General features: G+C 46.9%; 2 protein-coding genes across 3 annotated transcripts in view; one reads left to right on the top strand and one right to left on the bottom strand.

Moving 5' to 3' along the window:
* NSDHL (NAD(P) dependent steroid dehydrogenase-like) overlaps positions 1-16,535 on the bottom strand; it is a 28,634-nt gene extending 12,099 nt beyond the window's left edge. The window contains exons 1-3 of one of the 2 annotated variants that reach the window (XM_063083974.1): positions 16,439-16,535; positions 8,784-8,893; positions 5,418-5,576 (exon numbers count right to left, since the gene is read on the bottom strand). In XM_063083974.1, the coding sequence (XP_062940044.1) occupies positions 5,418-5,576; positions 8,784-8,855 (231 nt within the window). In that variant the 5' untranslated portion in view covers positions 8,856-8,893; positions 16,439-16,535. Of the gene's footprint in view, positions 1-5,417; positions 5,577-8,783; positions 8,894-10,563; positions 10,627-16,438 lie in introns of those variants that run through there. The other variant, XM_063083976.1, reaches the window with a different exon arrangement.
* Positions 16,536-16,773: 238 nt separating this feature from the next.
* CETN2 (centrin 2) lies at positions 16,774-21,584 on the top strand. The gene is made up of 5 exons (XM_063084021.1): positions 16,774-16,845; positions 17,793-17,951; positions 18,259-18,387; positions 20,242-20,379; positions 20,984-21,584. Exons 1-5 carry the CDS (start codon positions 16,843-16,845, stop codon positions 21,071-21,073), a joined length of 519 nt encoding a protein of 172 aa, XP_062940091.1. The 5' UTR covers positions 16,774-16,842; the 3' UTR covers positions 21,074-21,584.
* Positions 21,585-26,503: the final 4,919 nt, after the last annotated feature.

The raw sequence follows: 26,503 nt of genomic DNA, 5'->3' as shown, positions 1-26,503 counted from the left end.
GACATGTCCTCATTAATTCTTTCCTAAGAAAATGTTTTAGGCTCATTTTGTACTACCCATGCCCTACAGTTCTAGAATAGGCTGTTTTCCCAAGGAGTCCTAGGTCCGTTTGTGGGTAATGGTATATAGTAACCAAAATCTGAGCACTAGGCATGCTTATTTCTATTGTGGTATCAACCCATGATGACCCAGAGAAAAAAACTGACCCAGATTCAGATCAAGTCTTTAGTCCAATAGAAATATAATATAAGCTACAGATGTGACTTTAAATTTTGTAGTAGTGGCTACATTAAAAAAGTAAAAAAAAAAAAAAAAAAAAAAACTGGTGAAATCAATTTTAATATATTTTATTTAATACACCTATAATATCATTTCAACATGTAATCAATATAAAAACGATTAATGAGATATTTACATTTCTTTTTTTTTCTGTACTCAGTCTTTGAAATCTGGTGGAGATTTTACTCTTACAGTGCCTCTCAATTCAGACTTGCCACATTTTAAGTGTTACCATAACCACATGTGGCTAATGGCTGCCTTACTCAATGGCACTTTTCCAGATTTGCCAGGAACTACCAGGGGACTGACGGGCATGTTAAACAACACCATGGGGATGCAATCAGCAACATCCAGACCATGGGAAATACTCCAGAACAATAAACATGGGTTCTACAAAATACCAGTTATTCAGCAAATAGACTGAAGCTTAAAAGGATGAAGGAAAACTTATAAATTAAAGGAGACAAGCATTTCAACTAAATAGTCTTGACCTTGTTTGGTTCCTTTTTTAAAAAAATGACATGAAAACATTTATGAGACATTCAGAGATATTTGAACGCTGGCTGGACGTGAAGGAACTATTGTCCATGTTTTTAAAATGTGATCATGGAATTGTGTGTGTATGTGTGTTAAGGATTCTTCTCTCTTAGAGACAAATACTAAAGTATTTATAGATAAAATGATATGGTATCCAGGACTGGCTTCAAAATAATCTTGGAGGAAACAGATGAACCTTGATTGGCCAGAACAGAAGAAGTCTGAAAAATTGCAGAGAAAGAGAGAGAAGGAATGCATGAAAGAAAGGCTAAGAGATATGAAGAATATAACAAAAGACTCCACCGTATGTCCAACAAGGCTTCAAGAAAGAGAAAAGAGAGAATGGGGAATAGAGTCAATATTTGAAGAATTTTCCAGAAATGAGGAAAGACATGAGTCTTCAGATTGCAAAGTCCCACTAGATGTTGAGTAAGATTTAAAATCACAACTAAAACTCAGGCCTCGATATATTCTCTACAGACTATAAAGAACAAAAAAGAAAATCCTAAAAACCATGGGAAGAAAAGCCAGATGACCTACAAAGGAATAACGATCTGATGAGAGTAGGTTTCTTGTGAGCAACAAGACAGTGGGGTTATTTTTAAAAGGGCCGTAATATAGGGCCAGCCCTGTGGCTCACTTGGGAGAGTGCAGCACTGGGAGCGCGGAGGCCGCTGGTTCGGATCCCATATAGGGATGGCCGGTGCACTCACTGGCTGAGCGTGGTGCTGACAACACCGTGTCGAGGGTTGCGATCCCCTTACCAGTCAAAAAAAAAAAAAAAAAAAGGGTAATGTAATATATATTGAACTACTGACCACGTAAACACATTCTCAAAGTCCTTCCCTGATGTGTCCTTTCTCCACGTCATATCCACCCTGCCCTTCTTAGCTGAGGCTTCATGATCCACTGTTATAACCTTTGCCTTGGCCCTCTCTCCCCTTATCAAATTTGCCTGGCACACTCCAGCTCTGGTTAAATGCAACTTGCCCCTTCTCCATGCCTGCACCTGAGCAGCTGAGCATAGCTGGAGAACAATGCATGGTGCTGGAGGCTCTCCCTTTAAATTTGCATTCAAGGAAAGCTGGAAATAATGTCCTAGCAACAACATGGCAGTTGGGGGAGCATTTTGGAGAGAGGTGCAAGCTTGCTAAGGACCCACATCTCCTTTGAGGGGACAAAGCAGTGATCAAAAGAGACAAAATTCCTGCCTTTGTGGAGCTTGTGTTCCATGGTGGAGGGGGCAGACAAACAAATAAGTAAATAGAGAGTACTGCCAAGTGTTACACAGAAACATAAAGCAGAGTGAGGGACATGGGGGGCTTGCTGCTCAGCATAGGGTGCTCAGAGACCTACAGGAAGTTAGGAAGCAAGCTCTGGGGCACACAAAGAGCATTCCTGGCAGAAAGAGTAGCAAGTGCAAAAGTTTTGAGGCAGAACTTGGTTGGTGAGCATAAGCAGCAGGAAGATGGCTGGTGCGCCTGGAGCAGAGCAGCGAGGGGAAGGAGGGAGGGAAGGCGGGAGGCCAGAGAGGCAGTTGGGGCACACCATGCAGGTCTCACGGGTGATCACACAGTCCCATGTCATTTGCTGTAAATGGGACCAGATGTCACTGGAGGCTTCTGTACAAAGGAGTGATGTGATCTGATTTATGCATTAAAAGGGTCCCTCTGACAGCTAGGTGAGAGGTGATGGTGGCTTGAACCAGAGTGTAGCAATGAAAAAGTAGTTGGCTTAGGGATCTCTTTGGATAGTTGAATCAACAAGATTTGCTAATGAATGGGATAGAGGGTATGAGAGAAAAAGCAATCAAGGATGAACTTGAGGTTTTTGGCCAATACAACTGGTAAGACAGAGTGGGCCATTTGTAGAGATGGTGAAGACTTCAGCAGGAGGGGATTTGCTGTGATGGGGGAGGGGCTTGCATTAGGGACCCAGGGGCTCAATTTGGATGTGGCAAGCTTGAAATGTCTGTTAGATAAGCAAGCAGAGATATCCCCCAGGCAGCTGGACATATAGAAGACCAGAAGAGCTGTGGGTAAGATGTCAAGGTGGAGCTTGGCAGCTTCTAGATAGTATTTAATCCACCAGATGTGATGAATCCATTGGGAAACTGACTGTACTTGGAGAAAAAAACAGACCCAAAGAATAAGCCCTGGGGCCTGCAGAGTTTAGAAATTCCTGTATGGAGACAAGGCAGAGTGAGGGTGGCACCCTAGAAGGCAAGCTGCTAAAGGGTCAAGTTGGACAAGGACTGACACTCAACCAGGCTCTCAGGCGGCTGTGGCAGACGTTGTTTGGTGAAGACCTAACTGCAGAGATTTCAGGAGGCAATTGAAGGAAGGAAGCAGAGGCAGCAAGGGCAAATGGCCTTTGAGCTCTGCTGTAAAGAGCAGCAGCTGGAGCGGGTTGTGGCTTTCTTGAGCTTGGTGACACTGCATTATGTCTGTGTGCTGATGGCTATGATCCCCCAAAGAAGAGTATGTTGCTGATGCAGGAGAGAGAGAGAATTCCCTAGTGGAACCACTGAGCTGGGGAGAGGAGATGGGTTCCAGCTGGTACTGACATGGGAGCTTTTGGAGGAACAAGCCACCCTCAGGAGGAGCGGGGGAGGCAGAGTGCAGGTGCAGATGCAGGCAGGTCTGCAGATGTGTGCTGGGTGGTGTGGCCGGGAGAAAGCAAGCAGCAGCTCGCATGCTCTTCTCCAGTCCTGTTCAGCTGCCCAGAGATCCAGAGGGAAGAGACAGAATTGGATTTAACCAGGACTGGGGTTAGAATGTCAAGTACAACGTGATGAGGACTTTTATGTGTCACCTTGGCCAGGCTCTAGTCCCTAATGGTTCCATCAAATATTAGTCTAGGTGTTGCTGTGGAGGTATTTTGTGGTAAAGAAGATTATCTTGGATAATCTGGGGGAGCTGCATCTGATTAGTTGAAAGGCCTTAAGAGCAAAACTGAGGTCTCTGTAAGATGAAATTCTAACTCAAGACTGCAGCACCAACTCCTGCTTGAGTTTCCGATCTGCCCCACAAATTCCAGACTTGCCCAGCCAGCCCCCACAATCATGTAAACCAATTCCTCAAATGAAACCTCAATCTCTCTCTCACTCTCCCTCCCTTTCTTCTCCCTCTCCACACAGACACGTCCCCTCCTGGTTGTTTCTCTGGAGAACCCTGACTGATTGAGAGCAGGTGGTGCTCAGAGCAGAATGCTGGCAACTCAGATGGAGAGGACCCGTTTACTGGTGATGACAAGGTCCAGGCCTAGGAGATGACAACAGCAGTGGAGAACAAGACCATTGGGTAAGAAGAGGCCAAGGAAAAGAGAGGTGAGGGTGTTGGTAGGGTCATCTACGTGAATCCTGCATTCACCAGCCATAATGCCAGAAATGTTGGCGATGAGGCTGGCATCAGTCAGGAGCTAAAATCACTAAGGAATGAATGAAGTGGAGTCACCTGGGAAGGGGCGCAGGTAGCTGTGGAGGCTGCCACACAGAAGGGTGTCAGGGTCTGTACAATCTGATGTATCATCTTCAAAGTTCAAAGGAGTTAGTTTAGAGTAAGGGAGAACAGTTTAAAAGAGGCATGACAAGCAAGGAAGGCTTCCACCCTATTTCTAGGCCCAGAGGTGTGACTTTGCAGGGGAAGCAATGGCCTTAAAATTCAAATTAAAAAAAAAAAAAAAAAATAACAACTGTATGGCAAATGACACTAAAGCCAAGAATAAGAGTCTTGTGACAGGCTGAGGGAAGCCACCCACAGTATGGACAACATGCAGAGGATTACCATAACAAAGAGATCAATAATGAAGAAAAGCTGACCCCAGAGACACACGGGCAAAGATCACAGACAAGCACTTTACTCTGGAGGAAACCTGAATGTTGACCAACAAAGGGCACAGGGGCTGGACGCCTGATCAAGGACACATGACCCTGAAATTCACCAAGACACTGTGTTACATTCTTCAGAATGGCAACACTGAAAAGTCTAATTATGCCCAGTGTGGTAAGGATGTGCAGCAGTGGGGATTCCAACACACTGCTGATGTCCACAGAGGCAGAAAGCAGCTGAGCTGTCAGGGCTGGGAGGGAAGAGAGCGGGTGGGGAGTGACTGGGGACAGGATTCCTTTTGGGGGGATGAAAATGTTCTGGAATTAGATAGTGGGGGATGATCACACAACTTTGTGGATATACTAAAAAGTGCTTAATTGTATACTTTAGAAGGTTTTATGGTATGCAAATTACATCTCAATTACAAAAGTGAATACCCTGGGGCTCAGTACTTGTACTTTTGGGTGTACACCCTGGAGCAGCAGTTGGCATATGACAGCCCATGGACAACTGTCTTGGTAAAACGTTCTTGGTCCAGTTCAAGTGTTGACCACACTGCTTTTGCCCTACCATGCAGAGCTGAGTTGTTGTGACAGAGACAACACAGAATCAACACCTTCATTCTGGGTGGTAAAAATGTGGGGCGTGCTAAATTCTTTCCTGTAATTTAAAAATTTTTCAGAATAAAACACACTTTTCCAAACAACAGTTTGGCTGGCCTCTGAGCAGGGAAGGATGGCAGCTGCTGTGTGGGGCCTGTGTGGTCCATACCTGCCGGCTACAGAGGTCACCCAGAAAGAAGTGCACCTGGGGATTGTCAAACCCTTGCTGGATATCGAACACATTGACGGCGTAGCCTCTTGCCAGCAACTGCTCCACTATGTGCTGCCCCAGGAATCCAGAGCCTCCGATCACTGTGCATTTCTTTGCCTGTGGAAAGAGGGGTGGTGGGGAGGACCAGAGTGGTGAGAACCAGAAGCTAGAAAGAGGCCAGACTTACATGTCATGAGCCACGGCAGTAGCAGGTACATTTGTTTGTTTGAAATTTTTCTTGAGCCAAGTTGGAAGCTTTATCATTCTGCTATTCTATCACCAGTACACCTTCCTCTCCTAGGATCAGAAGGAGGCAAGAGAGGTAGCAAATGATATTGAGATACCCTTTGGCTGGCTTTGATGACAAGATCCATGCTTTGTACTTCGTGAAAGAAAATTAATCCACCTATGATCAAAACTGGACAATCTAAAAACAAAAACAAAACTGATACCTTCTTGCTCCTGATATCTTTATTCCTGGACACTTCTCTAACACACACACCCACACACACGCACACAGCCAGCCATCTGATAGTTTGCACTTACGACATCAGAAGGAAGAAAGCACAGTCTCCACACTCACAGGACCAAGTCAGTCCCTTCTCCTCCCTGACCATGACAGGCTGGGGGCCTGTGGCCTTGAGCTTGTCACCTACCCCCATCTCGCCTCAGCCTAGCGATCTAAGGCCTCCTTGATGGGATCACCAGGTAGGGGGACTGGTGAGCTGCTCATTGCCCAGGCCCAAGGCTCTGCTTCCCCTTCCCTGAACTCTGAGGAGCTGAAGAATCAGGGGAGAGCTGTGGCATTTATATTTTGGCCTCCAAAATGTGCACACATTCTTGGCTAAATTCCAACTTGGGCAATTGAGGATAAGGGCAGGACAGGGTGCCACATGCAGGTGCTTAAATATTTGGACTCCACGATGTCAGTGCGAGATTGTGGCTGCTGCATGCTAAATAAGCTGGCCACGAGTGTTCCCACAGGAGGACCTGTGGTATGCCTCCTCCCTAGGGACCTTCTAAAATGCTATCTGGGCTAACTTAAGATGACAAACCCCCATTTTCCTTTGCTCACATGTAGTAAATCAAAGTTGGGTATGTGGAAACTAAAGATCTTAAAGAAATTCTGCTCCTGATGAAAACACACAAATAAACAAACAAACCTCCCTACTTATTCCTTAAACACTGACACAATTGAGCTATAGAAGAGACTCAAGGGATGCCAGGGCCAGATGCCTTCCACAGATCCGCCTCCCTCTCGTTCTGGGTGTCTCGTCTGAAACTTGTCCCGAACTCCTCCAGGCCCACCTGCACACGGCGCTGTAACTTTTGTGTCACTTGCTCCCGTGTAATCTACTGGTGTAATCAGCTTCACCGTTCCCCCCACCCCCCGCAAAACTAACTTTTCAACCCATTCTTTTCTATGCTCTGTTCTGATTATTTCTGTATACATGCAATCATACCAGGCTAAATAATTTGCACCTTGCCTGAAATTTATAATATTTCCTCAGGTCACAGCCAAATTAAATATAAAACTTCCCTCAATGCCTTTTCCAGCAATCCCTTCCTTTTCCCCTCCACCCAGGCAGCTGTACCGGCAAACTGCAGCCATAGAGAATAATTCTGAGCCTCCCTATTTCCCAACCTGGTTTTTCTTGATTTACTAAGTTTGGTCGAGCCCACACAGTGTCAGAACTAGACATGCTTTGACAGCATCCTGAAGGATTTCAGATTCCCTCATTTACATTATCTGGCATCTCTAGTTACCGGTACTTCAAAAGATTGATAGTCAAAATTTTTCCGAAAACAAATAACCTTGCTATTATATCCAGTGAAATTTAATTTCTCAATTTTAAATGTGACTAATCAGTATTCTACTCTTGGACAGGATGACATGGACTCTTTTATTATACTGAAATTTTGCACCAATATTGCCTGGGATTAGTGGGCCAATGGCTGTTCTGTAGAGTTTTATCGTGATAGGAATCAGCCAGAGAAGTCACCTAGACAAACTAATTAACTGCGATATAATCTTGAGATAAAGTAATGGTCTAGGCCACTGGGTTTTTTTCCAACCTTTTCTGTTTTGCTTTGTCTTTAGTAGTGGGAACCTTTTGTCCAGAGAGGTCTTACGTAGGATGTATATATAAGTTAAGACAAAAGTATTCTTTTTATTTTAGTAGTTTAAATTTAGAAATTTCACTCCCTATCGAGTTAACCAATGACCAAAAAAGAGGGTCATTTGAAGAATATCAAAATATGAAACTAGATGACAATGGCACTTTGCTATAACCACTGGAATCAAGATTTTTTCCCCTTGCTGCCAAGTAGCAATAAAATCCTAATTTACACAAACAAGGAACTGCAGATAGCAAGTGGCTTCAACCACACAGGCCCAGAGGAAGCTTTGCTCTGAGCTCCACACCAAGCCAGGGTGATCTGTCAGCCCATGGGAACCTCTTGGGGAACTTTAATTTAAGATTTGATATACACACATTCTACCTTGGTGTGATTACATTTTTGAAGTGTAACATTCATTAAGAGTGAATCAAAACAAATCTCTGCAAACCTACATGAAGAACCTCCAGGAGGCCTGGGCTCAACAATTCTTTCAAATCCCTCCTGAGACTTGTGATTAGATTTCACGAGGCCTTGAAACTGCCGCTGCTGCCCTCTGAGAAGTCTCCTGCCATTCCTCCAGGAAGCCCAGTCTGACCTGCTGGAGGACACGTGGAGGCGAACCAAGGTGCGCAGCTGACAGTTACGACAAGAGGCATGAGTGAAGCCACCCGAGAACAGACAACTCAGGGGGTCTGCGTGTGTCTGCAGCTGCGTAACTGAGCCCAGGAGAGACCAGCCAAGGAACTCCAGCTGGGCCAAGCCCAAACTGCAGAGCCATGGGCAAAGAAATGGCTGTTCTTAGGGGGGAGAGGGAAGATTTGGTAAAGGGCCACGAAAATCAACTACACTGTATAATGATAATTAAAAAAAAAAAAAAAGTCGTTCTTGTAAATCACCATGTTCTGATAATGTTTGTAAAACCGCAATAGGTAACTGATAATGTTAAATAAAGATATATATCTTATATGTAAAAAAAATACCCAACATGGATTGATTTAATAAATATATTAAACACAGTTTTTAACCCACAGGTAAATATCAGGGGCTTGCTGGTATGTATGTGCCCAACTTTTACCTTATCTGATTTTGGTTACCTTTTTTTTTTTTTGGTGGCTGGCTGGTATAGGAATCCGAAGCCTTGACTTTGGTGTTATCAGCACCATGCTCTAACCAATGACTAACCTTTTTTATGTCAGTACTCACTTTGGGAATGTCCTCTGTCAAATGCGGCCGTGCCACCTGGTCTCTCATTGGCTCACTGACTGCTCCTTCCATTTTGGCTCCAAATATGGTCCTATCTGCAATCAACTTTTCTGCAAGACATATTTAGAGACAGATGTTAATGCTCTATAAACCACGACATTAGCTTTAGCTGTTAGTGTTTGGGTGGATGCCATCCCCCAGTGAGCCGTCACAAATAGCTGAACCACAGCTGTAGCTGTTCGTTGAAGCACTCAGCGTAACGTTGCTGTGATGCAGGCTGCCTAACTGGGCCCGGAACTCACCACAGACTTGGATCAGAGGCAGAATGGGAAGCCAGTTAAATAACTTCATTCGCCAGTTATGACAAAAGAGCATCTTTTGAATTGCAGCTTTTCCCACATCACTCACGAGCTTCCATTATTCTCGATTTCTCTTATGGTGCTCAGTAGACTGGGTTCCAGTCCTGGCCCTATCATAGACTGTGTCAGTCTGCTCCAGTCACTTCTCTTGGCTGCAGCTCAGTTTCCCCATCAAGGAAATGGACATGAGTGCTCTTCCCCGTGACGCTGGGGCACAGGCTGCTGGGCCAGGGGGCGGGCAGTGTGTTGGGGGGCGGAGCTCGCCTGTGTGCTTAAGTAAAGGCCATGCTGACTGTGCGTGGAAGAACTCAGAGTATGTGGGGCCATCACAAACCCTCGGGGAGTGGTCAGGATATGGTGGGGACTGAGAGCTTCACAATCGGGAGACCGTAGTGACGACATTACCAAACAGGAGTACAACTTTTGTGACAGCCCACGATACTGGACTGCAAACACAAAGAAGCCATTTAATTGTGAGGTACTTGGTCTTGGATCTGTTTCCTTGGTAGTGGCCAATTTCCTCGGTCATGGATCCTCTAATATGTGGAGATGGCGAAACCCATGACAAAGAAAAGAGTCTAAGTCTGTTCGTGAAAGGCTAGATTCAGAGAACACCGTTTGGTGAGGCAGGCAGCCAGTACCGAGGTCTCGAGAGCCGTGGTTGCTCTGATCCAATCCCTCACCTCGAGTTTCACACTCCCCACTTTTAAAAAATGGGCATGTGTCCCTGTAGGAACTGATTTTGTGGGTGTACTGAAGGCCAATATGGCACTGAAACGGTAAGGACCCTCAATATCTGATGGGGCCATTTTGGAAGAACATTTTTCTGAACTCATAATGGAACGTATCAGGAAAATATATTTCAAAACTTGACTTTTCGTGGCCCTTTTTAGAATGCATACAACGAAGAAGCAAAGTCAACCTGTAGTTTTGTGCTTGCCCCATCCCTCTCTTTAGCTCGCAGTCCCCTTCACATCAGCAGAAACCCCGTCATCTGTTCGCCCTAACCAGGTGTGGCAGAGATTGGACTCATCTGGCCCAATGTGTGTCAGGACCAAAGTAGCTGGGGAACCAGGACTTTGGCACCTCGCACACAGAGTGTGAGTTCCGTCTGTCTTGCTCACTGCTACATCTTGGGCACAAAGCCCAGTGCCAGCACAAAGTGGGCACTATTGCGGGGCCCCTCCTGCTCTCCATAGCACACACACACATACTGCCGTCTAAGATGCAGGAGCCTCCCTGGGCAAATGGCTCAGTTATTTGGCTGGTGGTACTACAAGTCATGAACATCTACTCCTGCCGCCTTACTCAGTTTCCCCAGACACTCAGGGAAATGTGAGCAAATGAAAAGGCAGACGGCATCCATGGGGACAAGGAGGTCCCTCCCATCTGGCCTCTGACCTGCCAAGGCCATCACTTACCTCTGCTGACAGGGGGTCTGCACCAGGGCTAGCTTCACTTTGACATGTGAAAACAGTTCTCGAGTATTGCAGTGAGCTGAATGGTGGCCCCCCAAAAGATCAGTCCTCTTCCTTTTTTTTTTCTTTTGGTGGCTAGCCGGTACAGGGATCTGAACCTATGACCTTGGTGTTACCAGCACCATAGTCTCCCAAGTGAGCTAACTGGCCAGACCTAATCCCTAGAACCTTTCAATGTGCCCTTATATGGAAAAAGGGTCTTCGCAATTGTAATATAGTTAAGGATCTCGAGATGGGGAGATTATTCTGGTGGGCCCCAAATCCAATGACAAGTGTCCTTGTAAGAGACAGAAGAGGAGAAACACACAGAGGAGAAGCCATGTGAAGATGGAGGCAGAGATTGGAGTGATGTGGCCACAAGCCAAGGAATGCCTGGAGCCACCGGAATCTGGAAGAGGCAGGAAGGATCCTCTCCTGGAGCCTTCAGAGGAAGTGCAGCCCTGCCCACACCTTGATTTCAGACTTCTGGTCTCCAGAACTGTGAGAGAACAGACTTCTGAAAAAAAATAAAAACAAAAACAAAAAAAGAAAAGTAACGGGCCGGCCCCCTGGCGCACTTGGGAGAGTGCAGTGCTGGGAGCGCAGCAGCACTCCCGCCGCGGGTTCGGATCCTATATAAGGATGGCCGGTGCACTCACTGGCTGAGTGCGGTGCGGCCGGTCACAAAAAGCCAAAAACCAAAAAAAAAAAAAAAAAAAAAAAAAAAGAATAGACTTCTGTTGTTTTAAGGTACCCAATTTGTGGTCATTTGTTATAGCAGATGCAGGAAACCAATACAAATATCCTTTGCAGTCCCCAAGCCCAAATAGCAGAGCTGCCAATTCCACAGGTACCCTTGCACTACTAGCAAAAGCACGAAGTCTTAGAGCCTATTCCCCTCTGTGCTTGCCACAGGGGGGTATAGGAGGTGAAAGAAGTAACATGCTCTGCCCTGTTGGAGCTGGCTGCTCAAACAGTGATCACACAATTCTCAGCAAGCCAGCCTCTTGTCAAAGCAAAGCATACTTTGTCTCAAATTATATACCAATTCTTCTTTAAGATAATTTAAAAGTAAATAATGAGTCAAATAAGAATTTTGGCAATAGCTTAGCTGTCTCTAGGGGTTGGGATATCCAGGACTAGCCTCGAAAATGAGTCAAATCCCACTGGCAACCCTCTTACCCCACCTGCTCACCTAGATCCACTGTGTGATACATACCAAGGTTAAATGAACATCAAGAAGAGCTGATTGAATAAACACTTCTCCAAAGAAGATACACTTTACAAATGGCTAACAAGCACATGAAAAGATGCTCAACATCAATAATCATCAGGGAAATGCAAATCAAAACCACAGTGAGATATCACCTCACCCCCACTGGGATGGCTATTATCAAAAGCTGGAAAACAGAAAATAACAAGTGTCGGCAAGGATGTGGAGAAACTGCAACCCTGTGTACTGCGGATGGGAATGCAAACTGCTGCAGCTGCAGTGGAAAACATTATAGCAGTTCCTCAAAACATTAAGCATAGAGTCACCATATGATCCAGCAATTCCACTTCTGGGCATATACCCCTGAAAAACTTAACGCAGACTTTGTACACCCGTGTTCATAGCAGCATTATTCAATACAGCCAAAAGGTGGAAGCAACCGAAGTGTCCACTGGTGGGTGAATGGATAAACAAGGTGGCCTAGCCACACAGTGGGATATTACTCAGTCATAAAAAGGAAGTCCTGACACATGCTACAACACGGATGAACCGTGAGGACACTGTGCTCAGTGAAATAAGCCAGGCACAAAAGGACAAATACTGTACGGTTTCACTTACGTGAGGAACCTAGAGTAGTCAATCCCATAGAGACAGAAAGTAGAATGGTGGTTGCCAGGGGCTGGGGGAAGGCGTAGTGATTGCTAAAGGGGCAGTTTCAGTTTTTGCAGGTCTGGAGGCGGATGGTGGTGATGGCTGTACACCTAAAAGTGGTTAAAATGGTACATTTTCTGTTATGACTATTTTATCACACATACACACAGAAGAATAGCTCTGCACTATTGAAAATAAGACCCCAAAGAGCAACATTCTAGGGACTGGTGGATCGTTAGGGTTCACACATCAGAAGCCTCTTTTTCTTTTAAAATGGTAGGTCTTTGAATCCATTAAAAACCAATATGTGTACCCACTATATACAGTGGGACAAAGTCTTAGGCTAAAAGACTGTAGGAGAAGAGACCTATCTTCTGCTGGGGAAATCCAAGCACCTCACTCCACTACTGGGCAAGGGGAGAGAGCTGCAGACAGGATTCCATGAAGATAGAGTGAGCCAGTCCAGAGCCTCCTGGGACAAAAGGAAGGGACAGTCTGTCCATTTCAAACCAGATAGAGAGATGAGCACCCCTTCCTTCTAAAAAGTGGAAGTGTGGCCCCTATGTGAAGAGGAAAGGCCATCAGAGCCCTGCCTTCACGGAGTCGAGTGCAGGAAGCTAGAGCGTGGCCTCCAAGTTTGCCTATCCAAGGTAAGCAAAGTAACGTTTTTCAGACCTCTCCTGGGAATCCTGACGTGGGGAGCTGAGCCAGGATGATAAAAGAGTTTCCCTGTCGGCCATCACCAGGGGCCTTAGCTCACCCCCTGCACGGGCTGGGTGCGATGATCTCATGAGCAGGTCAGGATCCACCTGATGCTGCCACATACTTCCATTATGGTTACATTTCTTTGAAAACCACTGTAAAGGGGAATCCTGTAAAAATCAAAGTAAGGCTTCCTTTTCAGAATCCAAAGATGTGATATGGGGAAGAAAGTAGGACCAGTAAGGCCACTGGACAGGAGACTGTTTCTCTTTAGGAGTCTCTGTTTGGCCCTTATTATGCTGGGGCCATCCAGCTCAACCTTGTCCTTTCACGCAGCTGCAGTGTCTTTATGTGTCTCTCAGTCATTCGTCTCTTTGCTTGTCTATTTACTTTTAGGACACAGAAAGTCCCTAGCTTTGAATCTGTGGTGGGGCCACTAGGAAAGCCTGGGAGCTTAGCTTATGCTGTCCCCCCTGCCTGGAAGACCTTCCCCCTCCTCTCTGTGGAAAGTTCCTCCTCATCCTCCAAGGCCCAGCTCAACCACCCCCTCTGTGAAGCGTCCTCCCCACCCCAGGAAAGGAGAGCTGCCTCCTCAGTGCCTGGCTATGCTCTCAGCCTAACACTTAACACACTGTATTATACTTTCTTCATGGCCGTCTCAGCCCTGTGGGTTGTGACCCCTGGAGGCCCGGCAGCGAGCCTGTGAAGGAGTCAGGTTTGAGTGACCGTCTGCTCAGTTATGCTGTTGCTGCTGGTTAAGAGGCCTCATCTGTAAAACAGCAATCCTTCCTGCCTACCTCAGAGCTCTGTGAGGCTCGAACAAGCCCCAGGGTTCAAAGGGGTGCTGCAACTTATAAAAGAACCCCCGGTGTTACCTCATTCATTCATTCATTCCCTTGCTCACGAGTCACCAAATGTGGGCCACTGTCAAGCAGAAGCTGAACAAGACACAGTGCTGACCTTCCAGGAGCCCACCATCCAGTGCGGGAGACAGTGAGTTAGCAAAGAATCGCAGAAGTGTGTCTGAGTTCCGACGAGAGTAAGCCCTCAGCACCAATGCAGCGGCTAGTCAGGGGAGACTGCCTGGAGGAAGCGATCCTAAGCTGAATTCTAAAGGCCTCAGAGGAGTGAGTTAAACAGAGGGTATGGTCCTGAAAGACACATTGCGGCCAGAGGTGGGAAGGACAAGGTGATGGCACATAGCCAGCATGTTCTGGTAACTGTGACAAGTTGTGTCATACCAAGTGTGAAGCAAGCTGGGGAGCAAAGTTGAGAACATGCAGGGGCTGTGTGCCAGGCTAGGGAGTTACCCCGGGGAAGACAGGGGAGACCCTGGAAGTCATAGGCAGGGGTGAGTGTTACTTACAATCAGAAAGATCACTCTGGCTGGTGTGGAGAAGGGATTTTAGCAAAGCCTAAGGCTCTGGGCATGCTAGATAAAGGGAATGACAAGAACAGATCAGAGAAAAGAACTAATACTGTCTGAAGACCTGCTAAATGTCAGGCCCTTTCACATATGAGTACATTATCCCATTAAGATCCAAAAAGCACCCAGTCAAATTGAGGTTCAGAGAGGTCAAGTGACTTACCCAAGGTCACACAGCTGGCACACAGTCTGAGCAGAACTTGTGTTTGTCCCTTCTACTCTGTCAGGCTGCCACTGTGCAGATGACTGGGAGGCAGGGTGTGGAGGGACATGAAGCTAGAAAGGTTAGAGGAGGCAAAACTGGGCAGCAGACTCATATGCCAGGCTAAGGAGTCTGGACTTTACTCTGTAGTCATCGGAAGCCTCTGAAGGTTTAAGAGCAGGTGGCTGACCTGACCAGAGATGTTCATGGGGCAGCTTAACCTGGTGGAGCAGGGGGGACTAGATAGGAGAGAGGTGGGAAAGAAGAGGACTACTCATCAGTCAGTCGACCAAGATTTACTGAGCACCTCATATGTGCCCCTCTGCTGTACTAGAGCACCAGCAGTGAACCAAACACGCCGGCCCTCAAAGAGCCTGCCTTCCACTGGAGGAACAACAAAGAACAAAAGAAATAAGTCAAGTCTACAGTAGGTTAGAAGGTGATAAGAAGGAAAAGAGTAGAGCAAGGAGAGGGGCTTGGGTGTACTGGGGGCTGTAGTACTAAATAGGGGGCTTAGGGGGGCCTCACTGAGAGGGTGATTGCCAAGCAAACACCTGGAAGAGGAAAAGATGCACGCAGAGGGGACTTCTGGAACAAAAGTTCGAGGCAGGAATGTGCTTTGGGGCTGGAGTGAGCCAGGGGAGAGGAGGTGATGGGAGGGGGCGCATCATGTCAGGCTCCACACTAGTTGGGAGAGGAGCAGCAGAGGTGGGAAAGAGAAATGAAACGGCATTTAAAGTGCAAAACTGATGGAACTTGGAGGTTGGATATGGGGGAGGGGACAGAAAAAGTCAAATATGAGTGAAAGGTTTTCAACCTGGTTCACTGCTCAAAGGGGAAGAGGGTAAAGGGCAGAAGTTCCATTTAAGGGGTGTTAATAAGCCTAAGGCTTTTCTAAGCCTGAGAAACCTTTGCTCTGTCCTCTGCCTCCCTAAATTGTAGCTCCAATGCCTGCAGGAGAAGCTGGTGAAGGTTGAGCTGGCTAAGGAGGGCGAATCCTGGACCTCCAGCTCCACTTCTGCAGCCCATACCCTCGCACATGCTCCCTTTTAATTTTCCAAGCATACCCCTCATTTTCAAAACTCCTGTGACTTTGCTCAAGAGGATGTGTCGGCTTGGAATGCTCCTCCCTATCTGCCTTGAATGTTTGAGTGTCAAAAAGACGAAAGACCTCTCCCCACCCCTCTTATCTCCTTCGCTCCCTTCCAGGTCCGTTCCCAAGGTCCCCAGCTCACCGTCCTGGGGTCTTTCAGCCAGGTGAGAACTAAAGCGATCCTCTCTTGGAACCTGCTCTGGGACCTATCATCTGGCTGGGGTGCTCTCCAAGGGACACCCTCCAAGAAAGCCTCGGCTGGATTCGGTTTCTAAGCCCCAGCCGTCCGAATCTCTGCGACGACGTTCGAACGCTCCTTCCCCTCTCCGGGTCTCAGCTGCTCCTCGAGTACAGTCCCCACTCCAACACGCAAGGTCACGGCTTTCTCCGGCCCCTCCGATGCCCTCGGTCTCTGATTCAGTCCTAAGCCAGACCAGAAAGCACCCGCCCCGGGCCGCCCCACCCAGCCCGTCGCCCTCCCGCCCTGCCCCTGTCTCCTGCCCTGTGTCGCCGACAGAAGGTGGCCTCCAAGGGGAAGGCCAAGACCCTTACCCGTCTGGTTGTAGGTGCCCCCCGGCCGGCCTCAGATCGCCCGCAGCTGCACATGCAGTGAGCCCCAGTGCAGGACCGCCACCCTTTTCTCCCTGCCCGCGTGAGCCGAGAATCGCCCGAGCTTTTTCCAACAAGGGGATTGGCCCAGTGTGGCGCCGGCTCAGCCAATCACCGTCCGCGGCGAGATCTTGTCCAATGAGGTCTGGTCTCGGCCGCCAGCACACCGTTCTGGGCGTGAGCTTTGCCAAGTTAGTCCCACCCACTCCGACTCTGCGCCAATGGAGAACGGCGGCGGCCGCGGACGGCCAATGGGGGGCGGGGCCGCGCGCGGGGAGCGGTGGGAACAGCGCCCAATCAATGTGTACGTCGGTTGCCGTAACAACAGGCCCTGGAGTCCGTCTGTGATGGTGAGTGCTAGCCACCTTGGGGCGCCTCGCGCCCAGAGGTCAAGCCCTTCCCAGGCTCCATCCCCGGCCGGGCCACGCTGCCTCTCCTGCCCCTTTTCCGGCTGAGCGCCCCTGTCCTTCCTTTGAGCTCTTTCCCGGAAGGGGAGGATAGAGACGCCAGCCACCCTGCTGGGCCTGCGCTTTGCCGCTGCCTCCCCTTTACCCACAGCCGGCCCCACCCGTCCGCTCCGGCTCCCCTGGCCTTTCTCGGCCCCCTCGGTGACCCTCCCTGGGCAAAGAATACTCGCGTTCCCTGCAGCCCCCTGCCCTTCTCAGACCCTGGCCGCCTCTCCCTGTCAAAGGTTCCTCAGAGAGCTGGGAGGTTTATTACGTTCTGATTGTTGACATGTGTTTTACAATTGAAATATAGGGACATTCAGGAGATGCTTTGAGCTTCTTGGAGAAGGCACGAAGGTGCCATATGGATGGAATATTATTTATCTATACTGACAGAATATACATCTCAACAACTTAGAATTTTTGGCCAAATCTAGAAGTAATTGGGAAGTCGGAGTACTTATGGGGAAGTGGAATACTGCAAGTGGTGCCGTAAGGACACTTCCAGAACCAGGGTCCCTGCATTCAGGGAGAGCTGATTATCTCTCGTTATCCACAGTCAGTTCCTTGGCTAGATCTCTTTCGGGATGATTTTGAATAAGAGGTGTCCAAAAGAACAAGGGATCTTCTTGCTTCTAGGAACAATAGTAAAGAAGAGGGAGGAGTGGAGGTTCATGGAAAGATTCATTGTTCTTTTCAGTAAACCCCGTTATCTCTCTTGGTAAGCAAAGCTTTGGAATTGGTTGGTATAAACTATTTAAAAATTAGATATGAGCGTCTGTAGCCGTCTTACGTAAAATGTGGACCATATTACATAATATTGTGCTCATGTGTTTGTATAATGTCTAAAGGCCTCCAACTTTAAGAAGGCAAACATGGCATCAAGTGCCCAGCGAAAAAGGATGAGTCCTAAGCCGGAGCTTACTGAAGAGCAGAAACAGGAAATCCGGGAAGCTTTTGATCTTTTCGACGCCGATGGAACTGGGACCATAGATGTTAAGGAACTTAAGGCAAGGCTCTGTACATTCCTTGCCTTTTTTCTGCCTATTCCTTGTCTTACCCCTGTCACCACTCTACTCCTTTTGCCCTCTTCTCCCTGCAAAAAGTAACAGGGTACTGTGCTGTTTTCCTATCTTATTTACCTCAAGCGTTATTAAAATAATTTTTTTTGCAAATATCAATTACATCAATGTTATACTGTTCCCCAATCATTTTAACATGATTGTATCAGATGCTGGCTTAGTGCTGTCACCACTGTCATTTCTAGTCCTGCTAGGTTTAAATGTATATATTGAGACAATCCTGTTTTCCTTGTAGGTAGCAATGAGAGCCCTGGGCTTTGAACCCAAGAAAGAAGAAATCAAGAAAATGATAAGTGAAATTGATAAGGAAGGGACAGGAAAAATGAACTTTAGTGACTTTTTGACTGTGATGACTCAGAAAATGGTAAGTTAGCTAAGATGATGAGCATGTTTTCCACCCATAATGGTAGAACAATTTGAATCTAGATATGAAAATGACTTCATTGAAGAAAAGTCAATAAAAACTGGAGAGTTCACCTGAGTATTTTTGACTGAGAATTACGATGCCTAAGTTCTATTTGGGTTTCTTCAAGGTCACAAACTTTCGGAAGTCATTTTACCCTCTGTAAAGTAGTAAAAGCACTACTGCTGTTGCTTTTGGGCTATTATCTTTCTCCAACTGATACATTGATGTGATAACTACAAGCAGTAAAAGCTGTGAACACCAACAATTTAAAAATGTCTCTCATTTTGACAGTACAAGGTCCGTACACTTTAAAGTTCAAAATTCTTCTCCCTCCAATTTTTTATTCTGGGCAGCCTCAGCCTGAGGGGTGGTTACTTCGGCAGGTGTGCTTTTTGCTGCAGTGGGGATATGATTTTTCAGGGCTTCTAAGGTTGAATTCTTCCATTTCCTAAGCTCTCAGGTGTCACTCTTTTAAATAGCCCAAAGGGTCAAGAGAACATGAGATATCACCCCACCAGGAGGTCTCTTCCCATTGGGTCAGCATCTAATTTCATTGGCCTCTTGGCTCCTTAGTGTGGCTCATCTTCCTTCTGCTTACCTGTAGAAAAGTAACTCCAGTAGTGGCCCAGGTGTGTTTCGCAGGGCACAGGCCATACTTGTTTCCCTGCTCTTAACAATTGTGTTGATTTGAAAAAAATCTAATCATACCTATGTTTTCCTTTGTGGACCAGTTTAACAGATGAGGAGGCTCAAATTCTGTTCACCTAATAAAACTATCCCACATTCAAGGTTGGTTCCCAAATTGCTCTTACGAGGGGCTTTCTCTTTCTTCAGGTACTGGAAGGTGCCTTTCAGGAATATTTGGGGTTTGAGCTCTTAGAGATTTTACTCTCTCCCTCTGCTATAATACTTGGGGATCCAGTAACTCTCTGTGACCTAATAACAAGTAAAAGCCCTCTCTTTTCTCCCTGCCTCCCTCCTCCACCAAGAGGATCCCTCTTTCACCAGCTTAAGCAGTGTATTTGCCCCAATTTTAACTCTACCCACTGTTCCTGTATTTTAGGAATGAATCCAGTTTCTCCTTGGTTTGTACAGATAGAATATTTTAGGTACAATCCTTTATATTTCCTTTTTAACCTCTGGGTTTGTAATAATTTTATTGAGTTTGTCATCTTTTGTGATCTAGGACCTATGTCATGAAGGCCATCACTGAGACCATGTGGCGATGTGGGGGCAGAGTGGAATGGTTAAGCAATGAATCCAAAAAGCAGGTTCCCCCACAAGTTCTCCCATGGCTTCAGAACTGGAGGAAAAAGAAGACAATTAGGGGCAGCTGATGTGGACATCTCATAATACTCAGGGCTGCACATTGAAAAGCTAAGCCCCAGTCTGCTGCAGAGGCCCACGGCCTTTGCCTGTTAAAGCAGTCATGTGACCAGACAGCAGGGAGGCAGCAGCTGTACCAAGAGGCCTCCCCTCCCCTCACATTGCTTTGGGCCCCCAAAACAAGTTCTTGTGCCTATTTTTCAAGACTTCTTGGTTTATGCACCAAGCAGACACCCCTTCCCCCTAACTTCTGAACCAGTTATGAAATAGATATGAGATAGGGCAGTAGATTGGGAGCAAATGTCACCTTGGATTGGAGAGCCTGGCTTGGCCCCGAGGCCAAAATTGGCTTCCTAACACTTGTCCCAAGTCCAGACTCAAGTTATGTTTTTGAAAAAGAGAGGGTGACTGGGTAGTGGCAGGGCACGAGGACACGAGTAACTGTGGTGTTTCCCTACTCATGAGTTTTATGTTCTACTTGTTAAGTCTGAGAAAGATACCAAAGAAGAAATCCTGAAAGCCTTCAAGCTCTTTGATGATGATGAAACTGGGAAGATATCATTCAAAAATCTGAAACGCGTGGCCAAGGAGTTGGGTGAGAACCTGACCGATGAGGAGCTGCAGGTTTGTAATATTCAGAATTCCCACCTTTGAGCCCTCTCACTTTTCTGAGTTACATTTTCTCTGGTGTGGGCACCTCTTTGAAGGAAAGCTAGTATACTCTCCGTCTGCTGGCAACTTAATTCTCCTTTGATAGTCTGACAAATCTATGAATCTGCTTCCAGAAAAATGCACACGTACAGTTTTACTTACTATTTTAGGTTTCCGGAATCCCTCTATTCAAGGTGATCTTTGAGCTCCCTTCCAGGTGATATGTATGACAAAGTATGACTTAGTTTTCAAATAACTTTTCAGGAACTGAGCTATTATAAAAAGTGGCAGATTTGCATTGGGTCCAGTACAATTGTCTATTCATGTTGCTACATGAATTATATTAAAAGCCTATTGCTGGGCTGGTCGGTTAGCTCAGTTGGTTAGAGCACGGTGTTATAACACCAAGGTCAAGGGTTCAGATCCCTGTATTGGCCAGCCACCAATAAATACATAAATAAATAAATACAAATAAATAAATAAATAAAAGCAGTCCTTAAAAAAAAAAAAACGACCTACTGCTTACCACCTTTTAGTTTGGTTTATGAATCTAACCTGAATTCTTGCTGTCATGCAGGAAATGATTGATGAAGCTGATCGAGATGGAGATGGAGAAGTCAACGAGCAAGAGTTTCTGCGCATCATGAAAAAGACCAGCCTCTACTAAGCTCAGCATCTTCTTTTCTACAGCCTTTATCAAGCTCAGTGTAACTAGATTTAGTGCCTGCCTTTGTGTGAAATCTGGCTTTTGAGAATACAAACTATTTTTCCCCCCTGACCTCCTTGTATAACTTCAGTAGCAACCTTGAATCCATTTTAGACTTTTGGAAGTGTTCTTTGATATTAAAGTTCTTTGCAGAATGACCTGCTGATTACATTAATTCTCAACAGCAGAACGGAAGCACGTTTGAGTGGAGAAAGGGCCTTAAAGTGGTGGCCACCAGCCTTTCTGCCTTGCGTTGCTTCACTCCTGTCATGTGTTTCCACATTTGTGTGAACACAGAGCGACTTCTTAGACAAGCACATGCTGTCCCCATGTCACCGCAAGCAGTGGTCATTCTTCAATGGTTCCAGTTTTTAGTTGACAACTAAGTGCAGTTTTCTCTTTTATAAAACGCAGTGAGCTCTTGCACTAGCATTTGGATATGTGTTAATGCTATTTGTTTTGTCTTAAAAAATAAAACCTTTCATAGTTTGAACTTTTGTTCTCTAAGGATGAGTTCTTTCGCCTTGACTGTGAGTTCATCTTCTAAACCACTGTGTTGAATGTAGCTTGGTCGATGCAAAACTTACCAGCCTCGGGACAGAAAATGAAATAATCCTTTAATGCTTTCCAGGCATGAATTTTCTTTTTTTTTTTTTGCCTTGGGAACTCATGGGTTTGTAAAACTAGTAAAATTTCCGTTTCACCCAAGTCTAAATGATGCCCTAAAAATATTTTTGGCAAAGCGTAAGACTGAAAAAGAGTCTCGTTGGTGATTTGTGCTTAGAGCGGGGACAGCCGGGCTAATTTGCCAATAGTGACCTTGTCCAGCTGCCCTCCTGGCCCTGCATGTGATTACCTGCAAGAGAAGCCCTGTTAGATGGCATTAAAGTCTCTGTTCTGGGGTGAGGATGGGGAGCAAGCAGGGGTGAGGGGGTGGAAAGTGAATCATGCATCCACATGCGGAGAGGGAGAGGACCAAGGACCGGCTTTTAAACTTCTGAGGTCATCCCGGCCCCCTGGGGATAGGGTTGCCTGATCTAGCTAATAAAAGAAGAATGCCTAGGAAATTTGAATTTCAGATCAACAATGAATAAACAAATGACAAAAAGTCCAAATGGGATATATTTACACTAAAACTTCATTGTTGATCTGACATCCAAATTTACCTGGGCATCCTATATTTTAACTGGCAACTCTACCCGGGACCATGTTAGAGGCGTGGCCCTGGGCCTCATCCCTGGACCCTGGCATCCTGGAGGACTGAGGGGTCCGGGAATATGGGCTTTACCATGCCCCACAAACAAGTCTCATGCGGAGGGACTGCTCCTTGAGAAACGGGGAACAGCCAGACTAGACTCAGCCCTAGGTTCTCACATGGGTTCCACCACTTCCTGGCCAGGCAATTTGGGGCTACTTCTCTAGTTGCCTCAGACCCCTTGTCTGTGCAATGGGGAGAAGAGTTGTGCTCAGCTGGGGGTCAAATAAAAACTGACATGAAGGACCTGGCTTTTCAATGTTCAAGAATGAGTCATTGCAGAGATGTTCAGTTTCACTTTCCTTCTTTTGTTAGGGTTATCACATAAGCTTTTGGTTAAACGTGAGTCCCTGAAGCTTTTATGATCAAGGTCCCCAAAGTCAGTTGACAGCATTTCCTGGGGGATTTGACCTATGTCATGTTGCTGTTTCTAATAAAAGACATATGATCTAATAAAAGACATACAGAATTGGAATGAAGTGAAAAGTCTGGGTCTTGCCTCTCATTTTACTGTTAATGGTAACCCTGGAAACATTTTTTAAAAAATTATTTTTAATTGACATGAAAATTGTATATATTTACTGTGTAAATGTTTTGAAATATGTGTACATTGTGGAATGGCTAAATTGAGCTAATAAGCTACCCTTGAAACATTCTTATATCCCATAAATGAAAAGACTGCTGTCGGGGGATGTGGATGGAGAAGGCGCTGAGGTCAGTTCATGTGGAGCTGGACTGAGGAATGGCGGGGTGGGGGCAGAGAAGAGGTTAGTACACGTGGGGGTGGCCAGAGAGGTGTAGGGGAGTGCGGGGGAGTGAGAGCGAGCAGGGACTAGTTCAGGTGAGGATGCAGCAGAGTTTTGTGGGAGCGGTGGTGGACACAAGTTGTGGGGGAGTGGGGGGGAATTTTGACATAGAGGGGGCAAGGACAGTCCCCTGTGGGGCTGGCTCAGGGAGCTGGAGGGGAGTGGAGGGGTGGTGAGGACGTAGAGATAGCGGAGATCTGTTCTTGTGGGGTGCACCAAGAGATGCAGAAGGATGGGTGGGACGAGGTGGGTGAGGCAGTTGAGATCAGTTGTCGCGTGGCTGTACCAGAGAGATGTAGGGGCGGGGGAAAGGAGTGGCCGCAGAGATCAGTTTTCTGTGGCCGTATCCACAGAGGTATCTGGAGTACGGGGCAAGGAAAAGGACAGGGAAAAGATGAGTTCACATGTAGCCGAGCCAGACATGTATGGCCTGGGAGGGAAAGGAAAGGAGATGGAGCCGAGTCCATGTCATGTGGGGCTGGAACAGAGAGAGGTAGGGGGTGTGGCTGGGCAAGTTCTAGGGGCCGTGGAGATGGACAGGCAGTGGAAGGCAGGGAGGGTTGGCTCCTGCGAGGATGATGCAGAGCTGGAGGGGATGGGCAGGGACAGAAAACTAGCAGAGGTCAGCCCGTGGCGTGGCCCAGAGAGACGTAGGGGAGTGGAGTGGGGTTTGGGGTGGAGAGGCAGCAGAGGGCAGTGCATGGGGGACTGGTCCAGAGAAACATGGGCTGGGTGTGGGGATTGGGCTGGAGAGCAAGCAAAGGTTAGTTCCTGGGCAGCTGCAGCAGGGAGCAGTGGAGGGGCAGGGGGTGACAGGAGGGGGAGGGAGCAGAGAGCAGTTCATGTGGGTTGGGACAGAGAGCTGTAGGGGACTGGTTCACGTGAGATTGAACCAGACAGTTCAATCTGAGGTGGGGGAAAAGGGGAGGGAGACGGAGCCCAGGTTCCTCACGCGGGGCTTGACCAGAGCTAAACAGGTGGCGTGGAGGGGCGTGGGAAAGTAGAGGTAGCAGAGGCTAGTTCCTGTGACGACAGAGCAGAGACGCGTAGGGCCTCAGAGCATGGACAGTGAAAGAGGTGATTCGTGTTGGGCTGGGGATTGGGATGTTAGTTCATCTGGGGCTGGGCCACAGGGCTATAGGGGAGGGGGGTGGAGAGCGAGCAGAGGGAACTGTCCCCTGGGGCCTTGCAGGCCTCCTTAATAACAGGGATATACTGAGTTTCCTTGAAAGAACTGCCCAGTGAATAAGTCTTTTCTTTGCTCCAAAGTGTTAGAACTGCTGTGAACAGCTGGATTCGTCGGTAGACATACTTGGCCTTGATGTAAGTAGGATCTATCTAAGGAAATTATTTAAGGAAAGGAGGCAGTTCAGTTGCTGTCCCTGTAAGATGTGGAAGAGCTGCTGGGCACGGAAGGCTGGCAGAGCATCAAAGGGCTGAAGTGCAGACCGACTTCCCCAGGGACCGACTCGAGGTCTTTTTGCCCACTAGCAGATTTCAAATTCTTTCTTTGGGGCTGTCTTGCTTTTTTAAGTTATATGATGATCTGGAAGACAGGAAAGAACACACGTTTACCATTTTTCTTGGTTAACCTTCCTCCTTGGGAAGCCTAGTAGTTAGACCATGAGGTTAGACCCCAGTCTTTCAGGGACCACGTGGCTTGCAGCTGGTGGTGTCTGCACCATCTGCTGGGGAAAATGCCTCCAAAGTTAAATCTGGCTTCTGAGAGTGTTGACCTTCCAAACACAACTTCAAGTGCCAGGATCTCTGGCTTTCCTTTGGCCAACCTCAAAACTCAATCCCAGGCCAGCTCTTCTCTCGAGGGAGCTCCTGCTTTCAATGACGACTGTATGCCAGGACTGCTCAACTTTTTATGTTTTTGTCTCACTTTCAGATACTAGAATTTTGGCAGCACACTCAAAGGAACTACTACACTCAAAACAACAGTTTAATGACAATTGCAACTTAGTCATCACTCCATGGAAAAGGGCCGGCAGTCAGCCCACGATAAGCTGAGTCACCCTTCAGTTTGACGAGAACTGCTTGCTGCTGGGATGGTGCTTACTCACAAAGCCACAGTCCCCCACAGTCCAGGGACTCCCCTGTTTTGAGCCCTGCACCGCAGCCTCGCATAGAGCCAATCCACGCCTCTTGGCCACTGACGATCACTATCCATTAATTAGCCTGTTTTCCTTTTTGCTCTAATTTGGATGCTCTGTTCTTAATAAGTGCCTACATGTGTTGCCTTTGATTTAGGGTTAGTTTCAACATATGTACTCATGTTTCTGCCATCGTCCCTATTGAAATATTGTCCCTTCATATTATCCTCAAATCTGTGTTCTCCTTATGAAATTCCTCAGAGCTCCCTCCTTCCAGAAAACTTGCGTTTGAGAGTAGAGAGGACTTGTGGTCTGCTTCCCCGCTGGAATTCTGGAAGACAGCAATCTTGCTGATACGTCCCTTGCCACTAGGTGGGGTGCTAGGACAGAAAGGCCCCAAGGCTGTGCCACTGAATCATCTTGAGTTCAGCAGTCTTTTAAGCTGGATCTTCCTGGTGCCCCAAGAGGGCTATGGTCCTCAACAGCCTTGGAGCACGGCAGAGAGGGTGACACAGTGGGGAGAATCCTGGCGGGGATGTGGACCCCTTGGAAAGGCCACAAGGCATGAGCACTGATGGAATGATAGCTCATTCGGATAGCTGCCCCATTAAGTAATTAAAAGAGAATAAAATGACATGTTTGCATTTCTGCGTGTGTGCAATCAAAATTGTTTACCTGCTACATGGACTTATTGAGACTCCCCAACTACACTGAACACGTCTCAAGGGAAGAGCACAGGTGTGCATTTGATATTTTATATCCATGCTTGTGCCCGGTACAATGCTCCGTCCATAATCAGGGTTACTCATTTACTAAGTTTGGAGGTCCTATAGCAAGAATTTATTTGTTCATTAAAATTTTCTAGCATTCTGCAGCTCTTTTTTACCCCCCTGACCACTATGCCTGGTTATGGGTCTCCCAAAATTTCTATGCTGAAGTCTTAATCCCCAGTACCTCAGAATGTGACCTTATTTGGGGCTAGAGTCTTTAGAGAGACAATCAAGTTAAAGTGAGTTTATTGGTGGACACAGAGACACGCATAGAAGGAAGACAATAAAGAGGTGGGAGAAGACGGCCATCCACTAGCCACGGAGAGAGGCCTGGAACACATCTTTCCCTCATGGCCCTCAGAAGGAACCAACCCTGTTGACACTTTGATCTTGGACTTTCAGCCTCCAGAACTGGGACGCAATAAATTTCTGTCATTTGAATCTCCCAGCTGTGGTATTTT

Source organism: Cynocephalus volans, chromosome X (genome assembly GCF_027409185.1).
Source record: "Cynocephalus volans isolate mCynVol1 chromosome X, mCynVol1.pri, whole genome shotgun sequence".
NCBI classification, from domain to species: domain Eukaryota; kingdom Metazoa; phylum Chordata; class Mammalia; order Dermoptera; family Cynocephalidae; genus Cynocephalus; species Cynocephalus volans.
Note: the sequence above shows the minus strand (reverse complement) of the source record. Positions and strands in the feature narration are given on the sequence as shown.

Excerpts from the sequence above, each read along its gene's own strand:
- CETN2 (XM_063084021.1), top strand. Across the intron at positions 17,952-18,258 it reads TAGATGTTAAGGAACTTAAG|GTAGCAATGAGAGCCCTGGG; the intron begins GCAAGGCTCTGT and ends TTTTCCTTGTAG. Across the intron at positions 20,380-20,983 it reads TGACCGATGAGGAGCTGCAG|GAAATGATTGATGAAGCTGA; the intron begins GTTTGTAATATT and ends GCTGTCATGCAG.